At 40.5% G+C, this 16,583-nt stretch overlaps 1 protein-coding gene across 6 annotated transcripts in view; it reads left to right on the forward strand.

Annotated features, from left to right (window-relative positions):
- The window catches only part of LOC119860986 (ILK associated serine/threonine phosphatase), a 57,299-nt gene that overhangs the window by 3,988 nt on the left and 36,728 nt on the right, over positions 1-16,583 (forward strand). For 3 of the 6 annotated variants that reach the window (XR_006273992.1, XM_043491655.1, XM_043491652.1), the window contains exons 3-8: positions 465-517; positions 5,412-5,474; positions 12,589-12,654; positions 13,312-13,368; positions 14,724-14,843; positions 16,073-16,199. Coding sequence is in view for 5 of the 6 variants with exons in the window: in XM_043491655.1 (XP_043347590.1) it covers positions 465-517; positions 5,412-5,474; positions 12,589-12,654; positions 13,312-13,368; positions 14,724-14,843; positions 16,073-16,199 (486 nt within the window). In the remaining variant the exon portion in view is untranslated. Of the gene's footprint in view, positions 1-390; positions 518-5,411; positions 5,475-12,588; positions 12,655-13,311; positions 13,369-14,723; positions 14,844-16,072; positions 16,200-16,583 lie in introns of all 6 variants that reach the window. The other 3 variants (XM_043491654.1, XM_038415284.2, XM_043491653.1) reach the window with 2 other exon arrangements.

Raw genomic sequence — 16,583 nt, forward strand, 5'->3', positions numbered from 1 at the left:
TCTCTGTGTGAGTAGTTGTTACAAAGAATTGCTTTGAGAATAGACTCCGTCTTAGAATGTACTAACACAATTAGCAGCTTACAAGTTTCACACACACATGGAGAGAAACAGTACCAAAGACCAAGAGACCTCTTAACCAGTAATACCCTGAAATTCAAACCATGGGGAATCAAACTCATTTGTGACTTTAATACAGAACTTCTTTAATATGACCCAACGTGAGCAGCATATTCCAGAAGTCTTGAGGTCTTTCCAAGTGTAGCCTTCATCTATTTGAGAGCTACCAAACCGTTCTCTCACTGAAGGGAAAACCTGTAATGGCAGCAGGCTGTAAAAGAGACCCAGTTTGGGAATATGTTAATTAAGTTCTTTTACCTATGGGTAAGACAGACATGCTTGCAGAATGCAAACAGTGCAGCAAAGAAATGCAAGGCCTGGTTGCCCAGATGAAACAACATCATGAGAAGTTGCATTGAAGATGATGAAAGAAACATGTCTGAATATGCAGGATCTTCAGGTTGGTCAACTTCTTTTTTATTTCATACTTCTTTCTTAAGGACTGCCTCTCTTCCTTCTGGACTATTCTTGAATTCTCATGTTTGAGCAAAAAATGTAGTTGTTACTCTATGGTACTAGCATTTTAGATGTAGTTGTGATAAAAAATAAATAGCTGAAATAGGCAGATCTTCCTATTACAATTTCACCTTTAAAGTAGTACTGAGTGTCAGTGAATGCAATGAGTAATACTAAATGAGTAATATGGTAATAATAATAATAACTTTGCATTGACTTATTTTGTTTAGAATAATCCATCCTCAACATACAGGATTCTGAAGACGATCCACCATCAAGATCACCATCATTTTCTCTAGTTTTGGAGTTATCTGCCAATGATAATGTTTGTCACATCATGTATGTCACATAGCCATGTATCACCTGTAGCAGAAAGGAAAAAAAAAATCTCTATCATCCAGAAACAACCCATCCTGGACAACGATCCCTCACTTTCACAGGCCTTGGGAGGCAGGCCAGTCCTCGCCCACAGACAACCCGCCAACCTGAAGCATATTCTCATCAGCAACTACACACCGCTCCATAGTAACTCTAACTCAGGAACCAATCCATGCAACAAACCTCAATGCCAACTCTCCCCACATATTTACACCAGCGACACCATCATAGGACCTAACCAGATCAGCCACACCATCACCGGTTCATCCACCGCATGTCCACCAATGTAATATACGCCATCATGTGCCAGCAATGCCCCTCTGCTATGTACATCGGCCAAACTGGACAGTCCCTAAGTAAAAGGATAAATGGACACAAATCAGATATTAGGAATGGCAATATACAAAAACCTGTAGAAGAACACTTCAGTCTCCCTGGACACACAATAGCAGATTTAAAGGTATCCATCCTGCAGCAAAAAAATACTTCAGGACCAGACTTCAAAGAGAAACTGCTGAGGTTCAGTTCATTTTCAAATTTGACACCATCAGCTCAGGATTAAACAAAGACCATGAATGGCTAGCCAACTACAAAAGCAGTTTCTCCTCCCTTGGTGTTCACATCTCAACTGCTAGAAGAGGGCCTCTTCTTCCCTGATTGAAATAACCTCATTATCCGTAGCCTGATTCTTGCTTGCATATTTATACCTGCCGCTGGACATTTCTACTACATGCATCTGATGAAGTGGGTATTCACCCACGAACGCTTATGCTCCAATAAGTCTTTTAGCCTATAAGATGCCACAGGACTCTTTGCCGCTTTTACAGATCCAGACTAACATGGCTACCCCCTGATACTTGAAACCATAGATAATCTTGTGATGAGAACCAGCAGATTACAAAAAGAGGTAATTAATGAAAAAATTGCCCGGTTTGTTTATGCAACAAACTCTCTTTTCCATATGTTTGAGAACCTACACTTTATTAACATGGTTCAGTCATTAACAGTCCACCCAACAGAGCAGGTGTTGCAGGAAAATTGCTGGATAAAGTGTATGAAAGAGAAATTGAGCAGTGTGCAAAAGGTCTAGAGGGTGAAATTGTTAACCTGAGTCTTGATGGGTGGAGCAATGTCCACAATGATCCTGTTGTATGTGCTTGTGTGATAACAGAAGAAGGAAATGTCTTCCTTACAGAAATAGTTGATACAGCAGAATGTTTACAAGAAGTAGCAGTAAAAGCTATAACAAACTGTGGAAAAAACCATTAAATGTCTAGTATGCAGTTTGGTCACAGAAAATGCAGCAAATGTATCCAAGATGAGAAGAAATTATTTAGAAGAGAATGAAGAGAGTCCCAAGCTAGCAACATATGGCTGCAGTGCTCATTTGATGCACCTCCTAGCCAAAGACTTCAGTGTTTCAGAAATAAAGGCTAATGTTGTTGAAATTGCAAAATACTTCCATAACACCACTTTGCAGCAGCTGCTCTAAAAAAAGTGGGAGGAACCAAGCTAACTCTCCCACAAGATATGCGATGGAACTCAGTGGTGGACTGTTTTGAGCACTATATCAAGCACTGGCCGAATCTGATGACAGTTTGCGAACAAAATCGTGAAAAAATAGATGGCACTGTCACAACCGAAGTTCTCAACATTGGGCTTAAGAGAAATGTTGGACACATGCTGAGCGCCCTGAAGCCTATTTCTGTAGCCTTGAACAAAATGCAGAGAAATCGCTGTTCTTTTGCTAAAAGAAAAGGAGTACTTGTGGTACCTTAGAGACTAACAAATTTATTGGAGCATAAGCTTTCGTGAGCTACAGCTCACTTCATCGGATGCATTCAGTGGGGGGGAAAAAAAAATAATGCATCCGATAGTTTGGGGGTCTTTTGTTTTTTTTTTGTTTTTGTTTTTGCCACTGAATGCATCCGATGAAGTGAGCTGTAGCTCACAAAAGCTTATGCTCAAATAAATTTGTTAGTCTCTAAGGTGCCCCGAGTACTCCTTTTCTTTTTTGGAATACAGACTAACATGGCTGCTACTCTGAAACCTGTTTTATTGCTGACACTTGATATTAGGAAGGAACTGAATGAGATCTTAAAAAGGGAATTATGCAATGACTGTTCTTGTCCCATTCATTCTTTTTTTAATGCTTGTAATTTTAACTCTGTCTCCAGCTCATTTTCTTGCAAATATTCTCAATACTTGGTACCAGGGTCAAACATTAACTGCTGAAGAAGAGGAGTTAGCTATGACGTGGACATCCAGCAATCATCCCTCCATAATGCCAACTATAATAAACTTTAGAGCAAAGGGTGAACCATTCAAGAAATATATATTTACTGATGATGTTTTAAAGAAGCCATACTGGAGAACTGGTGGAAGTCACCTAAGCATTTGGATTCAGAGACTGTTGAAGTGGTGATCTCGCTTTTAACAGCAGTAGCTTCTTCTGCCAGTGTAGAAAGAATATTTTCTTCCTTTGGACTAATTCATTCCAAATTGAGAAGTCGTTTGGGACCTGAAAAAGCAGGAAAGCTTGTTTTTCGTTTTTTGTTTTTTTTTTTTCCTCTTCCAGATTATGAACAAACGGGAAAATGAAGGTGAAGATGACTGAGTTAGCTGTAGAAGCCAATATTTTAAGTTTCTCATGTTGAGCTGGCTGACAGTCTATTTAATTTTTTTTTAAATATGTTTCATTTAAGTATTTTAGTTAAAAACAATTTTAACAAAAACCAACATGATTTTAAAATGTTTAACTAAATTCAAAAATGCATACGCTTGTTTTGTTAAAATATTATGTTTGCTGTTGAAGGAAAAAAAATCCAGAATACATAACGTTGTCTTAGTTAAATAAAACAATTTAAATGTCTGTCTGGGGGCGATCTCCTCCTAATACAGCAAGTCAAGAAAATCCTCTAAATATTCATAAATATCTGCTTCAGTTACCTTTGGTAAATGAAATAACCAAACAATCATTCATTTTCTGATATAGCTGTAAAACTAATTTGAAAAGCTTTTTCAAAAGCTTTTTCAAAATAAATCACTTTAAAAATGTATAGTGTACCTTCTAAAAATGAATCCTATATGTATCTGAGTTGTGAAGAATATGTATTAACGTTCTAACAACCAACAAAAATGCACTTTTATGTAGAAATCCATGATTAAATAGTCTTCCTGACTAGTGATTTAAATCAAATCCACCCTGGCTGGGGATGAGGGGTTTGGGGTGCAGGAGGGTGCTCCAGGCTGGGATCAAAGGGTTTGGAGGGCGATCAAGGCTGGGGCAGGGGGTTAGGGTGCATGCGTGCGCTCAGGATCCAGGTGGCGCTTACCTGAAGCAGCTCCTGTAAACAGCAGCCCGTCTCCCCGCCGCTCCTCATGTGGAGGTGGGGCCACGCTGCTCTGCGCGCTGCCCTGTCCACAGGCACTGTGCAGTGGCCGTGGTTTTCGGCCAATGGGAGCTGCAGAGCCTGCACTTGGGGCAGGTCCGGTGTGCAGAGTCCCCTGGCTGCCCCTGTTTCCGGGAGCTGCACAGAGCTGAGCAAGGCAAGCTCCCTGGCTGGAGCACCAGAGCGGGGAAAGCTCCAACCTCCGCTCTGCAGCGGGAGCTCAAGGGCCAGATTAAAAGGTCCAACAGGCTGGATGCAGCCTGCGGGCCATGGTTTGCCCATCCCTGTGTTAGCATTATCCAATAAGAATTCATGTCCCTTTGGAATTTTGGACATCATAATGTCCTCAAAATGTCATCTGTTTTGATTCTCTTCAAATTGTGTATGTTTGGGTTGGTAAAAGGGATGCTAAATGTTTAAATGTATGGAAAATATGCATGTAATTCCTAGGCTTTTTTAATCTGGCACTAATATACCATAGTGTTAGATAACCTAGAATGTTTCTACTTGGCCTTTAAATCTAAGGTAACTAGCCTGACCTGCATAACACAGGCCAGATCACCTCACCTAATTTCTATATCAAGCCCATAACTCCTCCTTCAGCTATAACATCTTTTAGAAAGATATCTAGTCTTAGCTTAAAGACGGCAGTCCACCACATTCCTAGGTAAATTGTGCCAATGGCTAATTATCCTCACTTTAAAATGTGCCTTTATTTCCAATTTGACTTGTCTAGCATCATATTTCAATCACTGGATCTTGTTTTGCCTCTTTCTGCTAAATTAGGGAGCTGACTCCTATCAGAAATCTCTTGTGCATGTACTTATAGACTGTGATAAGTTGCCTCTGAACCTTCTCTTTGATTAAACTAAATAGATTAAGCTTTCAGACTGAAATACCTGAGAAATCTCTTTGCAGTAACAGCTGTTATATCCTGGAGCAGTACATTTATAAATGACGGTTGTCATAGACAGAGGGGTTCACAATTCCATTCAGTGGGTGAATCACCCATTTGAGACTGACCTGGGTACTCTGGTCATATTGTTACTGTTTTCTGATGGGTTTCAGGGACTGAAGCACTAAAAGGAGGACCTTTGCTTTTTGATGATCTCCCACCATCCAGCAGCTCAGGTAAGGGAATATAGCCTTCTCCCACATGCCTGACCTTTCCCTGCTTACAAATGCTTCCCTACTTTTTCTATAATGGCTTATCTAAAACCTGTTTTTCAGTTAGAGACTGGTCACTAAATCAGTCTTCATGGCTAGGGATTTACATGTTTAGCTAAGAGGCTGGGAAATGTTTTAAACGTGCACACTATTTCATCTTCTGCAGAGAGGAAGAGAATCGAGACACTTTTGCAGGGAGAAGGAGGAATGATTTTTGCCAGTTTTTTTCCCCAGATACTGATCTAATCTTTTTGTCTCCCTCTACTTCCATTAGTTAAGCTGTTCGATTCTTTTCTATTCTTTGTTTCTTTCTAGTCTTTTTGGATTTTGTGCATTCCCCTTTATCTTGATTCTTTTTCTTTGCCTCGATTCTGATTCTTTCCCTTTCGTGCTCTGTTTCCTAACTCTGCCTTCATGTCTCTCTGGGATATTCTAAGAGTCCATATATTTTCTATGTAGTCAGTCAGTACTGCTCTTTCAGTGCTGGCCATGGATGTGTGAGAACAAACTAATTTAAACAAATATGCACTGCTATAGAGCCACCAGTACATCTTATGGCCATTTGTGTGTCCTATTTCCACTTCCATATTTTGTCCCTTGCCACTGCTCTTGTTTCTCTCTTCCTCCGATCCCTGCCCAATAACGAAGTGAATAGGACACAATCCTTACCAGTGTTTCTCTTGCCAGCACTGTTGGAGAAGCACCATGTGCTGCTTTTCCTGCACAAATGGGATTTATTGCAGAAATCTCTTTTAAGAGAAATTTTTAAAAATAAAGTGGGAGAACATGGGATTTCCATAATCTGGTTTTGAATTAAAATCCTTATTGGATGTATTAGAAACTGGTCTGTCCATAGTTCAGCCTCACAGCATCTGCCATGGTAGAAACTCCTGCTGTTGTCACTCTGCACATTTGGTATAAGCAGACTGTGTTGGGGAAATCCCTCCTGTAGTGGGTGTATATGGATTTTTTTTTCATTTATGCTTAGTGTACATATACAGCCTTCTGCACAAATGTTGATTGATATAAGAAAAATATCTTGGTACAAATTAAAAATAAGTGATTTTCAAAGGTGTTGAGCACCCACAGCTTCTCAGTACCTTTGAAAAATCTGATCACTTATCACAAAATAATTTGGCCCCGTAATGGCTGCAGCGTCTGTACAAAATAAAAAATGAGGCTTATACAAGGTGTGACAGCTTCTGTAGCCTGCCCAAACTCCTGTGTGTGCATTTGTAAAAACTGATGAGTATTTACCCCAGTATATCTTCGTTATTTAAATGAGTGACCCTTTGTAAACTTGTTTCAGAGTAGCAGCCATGTTAGTCTGTATTTGCAAAAAGAAAAGGAGTACTTGTGGCACCTTAGAGACTAACAAATTTATTTGAGCATATGGTTTCGTGAGCTACAGCTCACTTCATTGGATGCATTCAGTGGAAAATACAGTGGGGAGATTTTGTATACATAGAGAACATGAAACAATGGGTGTTACCATACACACTGTAAGGAGAGTGATCACTTAAGGTGAGCTATTACCAGCGGGGGAGCGGGAGGGAACCTTTTGTAGTGATTACACAAAGTAAAACTATTTCCCCTTGTTTATTCCCACCCCCACTGTTCCTCAGACGTTCTTGTCAAATGCTGGAAATGGCCCACCTTGATTATCACCACAAAAGATTCCTCTCCCTTCCCCCTCCCCCCCTCACTGGTAATAGCTCACCTTAAAGAAAAGGAGTACTTGTGGCACCTTAGAGACTAACAAATTTATTAGAGCATAAGCTTTCGTGAGCTACAGCTCACTTCATCACGAAAGCTTATGCTCTAATAAATTTGTTAGTCTCTAAGGTGCCACAAGTACTCCTTTTCTTTTTGCGAATACAGACTAACACGGCTGCTACTCTGAAACCTGTGATTGAGCTCACCTTAAGTGATCACTCTCCCTACAGTGTGTATGCCCATTGTTTCATGTTCTGTGTGTGTGTGTGTGTGTGTGTGTGTGTGTGTGTGTATAAATCTCCCCACTGTATTTTCCACTGAATGCATCCGATAAAGTGAGCTGTAGCTCATGAAAGCTTATGCTCAAATAAATTTGTTAGTCTCTAAGGTGCCACAAGTACCCCTTTTCTTTTTGTTAACTTGATGCTCTGTTGGGCCAGATTCTGCCCATCTTACTCATGTTGAGTATACTTGATTATACATACAGTCCTACTGATTTTATGTGCATAAAGGGTGGCAGAGTTCAACCCTTAGTCCTTTTTTCCATCTTTTATGGCAAATATTAGTTTTGATACTCCTTTTTATAGGAGTTCAGAACTATTTTAATAACTTATTCATATAATTATCAGTATGGTTTTGTATTGTGCACCCTTGTGAAATATATTGGTGATTTACTAGAAGTCATTAAATCCACTTTACTAGGTGTGTATTTTGTCAAGAAAAATAAATGTTTAAATTAGGTCTTTCTGATGTAAACGTATCCCAGACAGGATCTGAGCTCAAGGCCAACTGCTTCCTTAAGTGTAATGCATTTCAGGTGTTCTGATAAGTCACCAGAGGGATACTCCTGGGGGAATTCTGTGCATGTGCAGACGTACAGAATTCATGTGTCTCGCATTGTTTTGTGTATTCCCACATAAAAAACATTTTGCCTCAGAAGTGCTGCCATTCTGCCTTTTGCCCACCAGAGTCTGCTGTGGTGCCAGAACAGCCAGCTGCGTTCATGCTGGCTATTCTAGTGCCACAGCAGCCTCTGGTGGGCAAAAGGCACACAATTGCAGCATTTCTTAGGCAAAATGTATTTTATGTGGGGAAAATACAAAATTCTATGTCCAATGCTGCAGAATTCCCCCAGGAGTAGTTTATCACAGCATCCTGCCTGCGGAGCCAGGTTAGGACAGAGTGGGACACACAAGACTGCTGGCAGGGTCACAGACTGGGGTTCAGTATGGCTAGTGGAGGGGGGGATGACAGACTGGAGCATGGGCTAGTGGGGTGACGGCATTGAGCCTGGGGATGCGGGGGCGGGACTGCAGAAACCCAGGGGGATGAGGGGTGCAGGAACAGGGGCAGATGTTCCTGACTGAATGGGAGGGCTTGGGGTCAGCCAGGGTCTGCATGGGGGAGGATTCCCAACACCCTAACAATCCCCCTTCTCTTCTTGCCCCCCCCCCCAAGAAAAACCTCACACCCAACACCCTCCAGATTCACTCCTAGGCTCCTTCCTCTCCCTCAGCTCTTCCATTACCCCTGCCTCCCCCATGCCTGTGCGCTCCTTCTGACAGGTGCAGGAAATACAGTTCTGTATTGTAATTTAAATGAATTACACAAAATTCTCTATTAATATACCTCGTAAGGAATATGTAAAAAAAAAAATTACTAGAATCTTTGTCTGTATTCATAGAATATCAGGGTTGGAAGGGACCTCAGGAGGTCATCTAGGCCAACCCCCTACTCAAAGCAGGACCAATCTCCAATTTTTGCACCAGATCCCTAAATGGCCCCCTCAAGGATTGAATTTACAATCCTGGGTTTAGTAGGCTAATGCTCAAACCACTGAGCTATCCATCCCTCAGACTTGCTGACAGATATTTTGAAATTTACCAAAATAATTGTAACTGGCATGATTATATTGTTTTGACAGAATATGGAGAATTTTGCAGAATTCTCTCAGGAGTAAAAGGGAGCCCAGATAAGTTGTATTGGTTATTGTTTTGTTAGTTCAACAGTAAGAAGAAAAGGAGTACTTGTGGCACCTTAGAGACTAACAAATTTATTTGAGCATAAGCTTTCGTGAGCTACAGCTCACTTCATTGGATGCTTTCAGTGGAAAATACAGTGGGGAGATTTATATATAAACACACACAGAGAACATGACACAATGGGTTTTATCATACACACTGTAAGGAGAATGATCACTTAAGATGAACTATTCCTGGGGCCGGGGGGGGGGGGGGGGGAGAAAACCTTTTGTGGTGATTAATCAAGGTGGGCCATTTCCAGCAGTTGACAAGTGGATGGGTCATTATACAAAGTAAAACGATTTCTCACCCCCACTCCCTACTGTTCCTCAGACGTTCTTGTCAACTGCTGGAATTGGCCCACCTTGATTATCACCATAAAAGGTTTTCTTCCTCTCCCCCAGCCCACCCCCTGCTGGTAATAGTTCATCTTAAGTGATCACTCTCCTTGCAGTGTGTATGATAAAACCCATTGTTTCATGTTCTGTGTGTGTGTGTGTGTGTGTGTGTGTGTGTGTGTGTGTGTGTGTGTGTGTAAATCTCCCCACTGTATTTTCCACTGAATGCATCCGATGAAGTGAGCTGTAGCTCACGAAAGCTTATGCTCAAATAAATTTGTTAGTGTCTAAGGTGCCACAAGTACTCCTTTTTCTTTTTGCGAATACAGACTAACATGGCTGCTACTCTGAAACCTGTCAGTAAGAAGAAAACACTCCCTTTTTAGCTATATATTTTTTTCTTCTCTATTAAAATGACTGTTTGTAGGAGATCTGCACAGAAATATAGCCTGAGGTCTGACCTACTTTAGGCAATTCTCTGGAGTTCATTTCCAGTTCAAATATATATTATGTTTTTCCACCCTCCAACTGAATTAGGCCCCAATTCTGTGAAGACTTAAACCTCGCTAACATTACACATCATGAGTAGTCCTATAAAGTCAATCAGACTAGTCACATTCCTTAAAGTTAAGCATGTGTAAGCTTTGCAGGAGTGGGCCTTAGCCGCTATAATGATTCTTTAAATTCCATACCATACTCGCATAGCTAAAAAGAAATATTTCTACAAGAAACCTCCTTTCTGTTTGTTTTGAAGTTAACCAATAATCCGTTCAGGCTGAACATTTTTAAGGGAATATCTCCAACTTGAAAAATCCTGTTTCTGCCTAAAGAGTTGTTTGTTACTTGTAACTACAGTGTGTAAAAACTAGGATTATTATAACTGTGTGAAGTTAAAAGATTTTTTTCTCTATTTTTAGTTTTTGTTTTGTGCTTTTGACAGCACTTTGTGTAGTCAGTTTTCCTGTCTCCCCCCCCCATAGCTCTATTTATGTAGCTGAAAATATCTTCAAACACCAAAAGAGGAGCAGAAAAACTCTTGAACTTTTAAAAAATAAATAACCAGAACCTATTATTTAAAAGGTGCTCGCTGGAGTTTTTTAAAATAGTCAGTCAGTGTGACGGATTGGATCACAGAAACCCCTTTGGGACTGCCACCTGTTCTGCCTAGACTACCTCTGAGTCCGTTTTCCCTGCCAGCTTGGGACTTCAGTACCTTGCCTTGTTTGAGCCAGACACGCTTGCCTGCTGCAAACACAGATCCAAGTCTGAGCCACGTACCCTTACAAGCTGCAGGCTTAACTGAAAACAGCTTAAGAAGTGCTTCTGTCTCCAGCACTCAGATACCCAGCTCCCAATAGGGTCCAACCCCCAAATAAATTCGTTTTACCCTGTATAAAGTCTATACAGGGTAAACTCAAAGTGTTTGCCCTCTATAATACTGATAGAGAGAGAGAGAGATGCACAGCTGTTTGCTCCCCTGGGTATTAATACTTACTCTGGGTTAATTAATAAGTAAAAAGTGCTTTTATTAAATACAAAAAGTAGGATTTAAGTGGTTCCAAGTAATAACAGACAGAACAAGGTAAATTACCAAGCAAAATAAAATAAAACACGCAAGTCTAAGCCTCATACAGTAAGAAAACTGAATATAAATTAAAATCTCACTCTCAGATGTTTCAATAAGCTTTTTTCACAGACTGGACACCTTCCTAGGCTGGACCCAATCGTTTTCCCCCTGGTACAGTGCTTGTTCCAGCTCAGGTGGTAGCTAGGGGATTTCTCATGTTCTGTTCCACCCCCTTGTATATCTTTTTTTCACAAGAAATCCTTTGTCCCTCTCTGGGTTCCCACTCCTCCTTCTTCTAAATGGAAAAGCGCCAGGTTAAAGATGGATTTCAGTTCAGGTGACATGATCACATGTCACTGTAAGACTTCATTACCCACTTGCCAGCATACAGGAAGATTTACAAGTAAACAGAGCCATTTACAACCAATTGCCCTGCTTAATGGGAGCTATCAAGATTCAAAGCCACCATTAATGGCCCACACTTTGCATAATTACAATAGGACCTCAAAGTTGTATTTCATATTTCCAGTTTCAGATGCAAGAATAATACGTTTATACAAATAGGATGAACGAACACACACACACACACACACACACACACACACACACACACACACACACACACACACACACACACACACACATTAGATTATAAGTTTTGTAATGATACCTTACAAGAGACCTTTTGCATGAAGCATATTCCAGTTATATTATATTCAGACTCATTAGCATATTTTCATAACATCATATGGAATGCACCGTCACAGTCAGCGTTGCAGTATTTGTTTGATAGCATTCCTTTCTCCAAGTAACATACTGTGAATAATCATGATGTCCCAGCTCTTAATCATACGTGACATCAGATAGTTGTAAGGACTTGAACATCTACTAGGTATTTGCTGTGAACTGAAAGCCAAGGGCTTCCAGCATCTTCGAAGAGCTCAGCAGGGTACATGGATGTGGTTCAGAAGAAAAAGCCCTGGTTAGTAGAAAAGGAAGAGAGCAGAATGGTAGAAGAACTGAGGTGTACTGCAGTTCCTGTGAGGAATTCAAAATGCTTGGAACATCAGTGTTAATGATCCAGATTTCTTCAATTTGCCGCTTCTGTGTCTCCTCTGCTAAAGGCCTTTGGTCTTCAAGTAAATACTTAGCAGTGTTATCTGAAATAACCTAAGAGAATCTCTGCCCCTTTATTTCCTACAATAGCCAAGGTTTCTAAAGGAGTCATTTTAATTCTTGTAAATCAGAAGTACTTTAGCTAGAAATGAGTTCTGACTATTTCCAGGAAAGTGGCAGTTTCTGTCTTGTGCAGTAGTGGTCTATAGTTTGGGTGGAGGGGATCATTTGGGGCAAGGATTGTTCTAGAATAATGGGACATTCCTTTTCTTCCTTTGAATAACTTTTCAAGTGTGTTCTGACTCTGCTCTGTGTTTTAGGGAAAGAAGCACACACAGGGCCTTTGCTTTTTGATGATCTTCCACCGGTCAGCAGTGCTGACTCTGGTAAGAGGACTCTAATCGTGTTGTCAGCATCTGCCTAGCTTCTGTTTGCATCGGCATCTCTTCTCACACTGAGATTTTATCTAAACCTTTTTATTATACATAAGCATAGGATACAGAGTAGCAGCCGTGTTAGTCTGTATTCGCAAAAAGAAAAGGAGTACTTGTGGCACCTTAGAGACTAACAAATTTATTAGAGCATAAGCTTTTGTGAGCTACAGCTCACTTCATCCGATGAAGTGAGCTGTAGCTCACGAAAGCTTATGCTCTAATAAATTTGTTAGTCTCTAAGGTGCCACAAGTACTCCTTTTCTATAAGCATAGGATAAAATCTTTCAGAATATCTATACATTTGAGTGTCCATCTTCTTCCTCCTCACTCATTTCTTCAACTAATATAAATTGCTATCTTAATATGGATCTTTCATATTTTTTGAAATGTTAACATGGGGCATATTAAAAACATCAACATAAGGCCTAGGTCCTCTTGCTGTCTGCTAATAATTGTTTATATCCTGGAGAGGTATGCGTTTAAACTGATCTGGTCTGAGTAAGCTGGCATTTTGTAGCCTTCAACACATCTGTGGGACATAATCAGAATTCTGCTCATGGGGTGGAGGCACTCAATTTACATGTTGTTGACTGCTTTCTTGTGTTTCAGGGACAGGAGGACCTTTGCTCTTTGATGATCTCCCACCAGCCAGCAGTGGTGACTCAGGTAAGGGACTGTAACTGCCTTCATGAGGCTCCATACATGTCTTTCCTCATGGAATTTGTCAGCATAGCTTGTCATACTGGGGTTGTGATTCATCTTGTTCATTCCAATAATCTTGCCTGTATCTTGGTGAGTATTTGGGCACTTGTACGGGTAGTGGTGTCACATTCATGTAACTAAAAATCTAAGTTAATCAAACGTGGGTCTATCTGCAGAAACAAGTGCATAAATTCCTTTCTAGCTGACTCCATAACATCTCTGATGTCCTTGAAAGACTGCAGATAATGGGTTTTATAATACAGTAGTTCTCAACCAGGGGTGTGCAGAGGTCTTCCAGGAGATACATCAACTCCTCTAGATATTTGCCTAGTTTTACAACAGGCTACATAAAAAGCACTAGCAAAATCGGTACAAACTAAAATTACATACAGACAATGACTTGTTTATACACTGAAATGTAAGTACAATATTTATATTCCAGTTGATTTATTTGATAATTATATAGTAAAAATGTGAGGGGAAAATAAGCAATGTTTCAGTACTAGTGTGCTGTGACACTTTTTTTGTATTTTTATGTCTGATTTTGTAAGCAAGCATTCTTTAAGTGAGGTGAAACTTGGGGGTACAGAAGACAAATCAGACTCCTGAAGGGGGTACAGTAGTCTGGAAAGGTTGAGAGCCAGGTTGGAGTGAACTTTATATAGCTAGTGCTCTCTAAAGTGAACAGTGTAGTTATACATGCTGCAGTTAAGCACTGCACGAGCTTCTTACAGCCTTGCCACTGTGACTTGATCCTGGCCAAAACTGTCTACTGCTGTTACAGTTGTGGATTCCTCTTTAAAGCAAGACTGCCAGATTTGCCAAATTTTCATCATGTAGACAGATAGTCCTTAGGGACTAGGAGGAGATTCATTCCATGAGCATTGAATCCACTGTCACTTCAGATGCCATGATAATTATGTTTCTGCTTCATCACCCCCAACTTTATTTTGTAGTCCATCCTGTCTCTTGTATAGTTTCTATATAAGAATAGTATTGTCTGTCTTAGAAAGTAGTAACAATCCTTTTCACGCATAATAGTCATGTTGCAAAAACTATAAATTCCTCCACTTTAAACTTTTGGTTTTAACATATCCAAGCAGTCAACCGAGATCAGTCTGGTAGCTAGGAAACTAATGACAGGACCAAAGTGGGGGAGAAGGGAGTCTGCCAACCAAAATTTACCAGACTAGTGGCAGTACTGTAGGTCCATAATCCTTCAGTGTAAAAGGAATTGTTCTCTTCAGTGTAAGAGGTGAGTGATTCCCATCAATAAAAATAAAAAGTCTTCAGATATCTGAATTTTTACTGTCTTCTAGCTTCACGCATCACTGAGCAGGTCTCAGCAGTAGGAAATCATGGGAAAGGAAAGAAGAGGAAAGTCTCAGAGGAACAGAAGAATGGCCACGAAGAACTTGTGGAAAAGAAAGTTTGTAAAGGTTTTCAGACAGTTTGAAAACAAATGTACTCTGTTTTGTACTCTTTACATTGGGTTGAGTAAGTCCAGATCAAAGCTGATCTTTGGTTCCTCAGTACACTTTCTATGGTTATTTTTAAGAAATGAAGTGTGCTGCCTGCTGGCAGAGTTCATACTTAGACCCCAGGGTTTGGATGCATCCCCTAGGTATTCATTTGGGAGGCTATTAGCAGTTGTGCTGAACCAGCCCAAAAACATAATAGTGGGTACTTTTCACAACCATCCAGAGACCTGCGGTCAGAGCACAAGTCCTGGAGTAGCAGAGGTGTGGAAGTGACTGTTTGTTTGACTCCTGGCAGAGGTTCAAACCACCTTGCCCCGCTAGCATCTTGTCACTCCATCAAATGGTTGCAATGAAAAGAGAAATCCTGAGAAAACTGGCGTAAACTTTCACATATGGCTTGCTTGCTTTTTTGGTGCAGATGTGTAAGGCACAATAGTGATACAGATTTCCTAACATTGTACTAGACTTTGAGAACTGGATTCGTTCAGTAGGTTCAAACCAAGAAAGATAAATTTGATTGAAACAGCATTTGGTTTAACTTTATTTTATCTATTGTTAGCAACCACATTAGATTTACTGTTTCATCAAGAGTTTCCATGGAGTGCATCCCTCTCCTGGTCATGCGTGATATCCCAGTCTGATGTAGCTTTAGCACTCAAGTGTGGTTGCCCTGCTTCAGTAGGATGCGAACTGCCTTACAGTTTCTGATGTGGGGACACTTAATACTAGTGTCACAAAGCATGTCATTTTCAGCAAAAGGTTCCAAAAGCTGACCCTTTAAAAAAACAAAACAAAAAAAACCTTGACAGGTTTCAGAGTAGCAGCCGTGTTAGTCTGTATTCGCAAAAAGAAAAGGAGTACTTGTGGCACCTTAGAGACTAACAAATTTATTAGAGCATAAGCTTTCGTGAGCTACAGCTCACTTATCCGATGAAGTGAGCTGTAGCTCACGAAAGCTTATGCTCTAATAAATTTGTTAGTCTCTAAGGTGCCACAAGTACTCCTTTTCTTTTTGAAAAAAAACCTTGAATTTCAAGTATAGCCCATGCAGGGCAAGACATGCTTCTTGTCATGATGCCATGGGATTTTCATAATCTTGCATAGAGCAAAATGATCACAAGTTTGTAAATCAGGCTCAGGAGACAGAGACGTTTCATGTGTGTAATTTTTGCTTTGTTTCTCACTAGCGTCTGGAGGCATCTTTGGACTGAAAGGTTATATGGCAGAGAGAAAAGGTGAACGAGAGGAGATGCAGGATGCACATGTCATCTTGAATGACATCACTGAGGAGTGCAGACCCCTGCCCCCTCAAATGTAAGTAGGCCAGACCTCCGGAGCCAGGGAATAACATTGTAGCACAAGAGAGTCATGACAAGAAGATGAAAGAGCTCCCATTAACTTTGCCTGAGCTCTTGACAATGATCCCTCACTCTGAGCAACTAGTGCTCATGACTAAATATTGCTTTGTGTGGTGGTGTGGGTGATCTGCATTGTATTCCTAGATCTGCCACTAACTTTGAGAAAATCATGTGAGGTTTGATGATGCAAAAGGTGCCTCATTCGTTAGGTGGTCCATATCAGGTGCCTAAGACCTGACTTTTTCTTATATTTATTTATTTATTTTTCCCTATGAAGTGCCGAGTACCCACAACTCCCATTGACTTCATTAGGAGTCAGCTCCTCCTAGTACCTCTGGAT

The sequence above is a fragment of the Dermochelys coriacea genome, chromosome 9 (genome assembly GCF_009764565.3).
Source record: "Dermochelys coriacea isolate rDerCor1 chromosome 9, rDerCor1.pri.v4, whole genome shotgun sequence".
Lineage (NCBI taxonomy): Eukaryota > Metazoa > Chordata > Testudines > Dermochelyidae > Dermochelys > Dermochelys coriacea.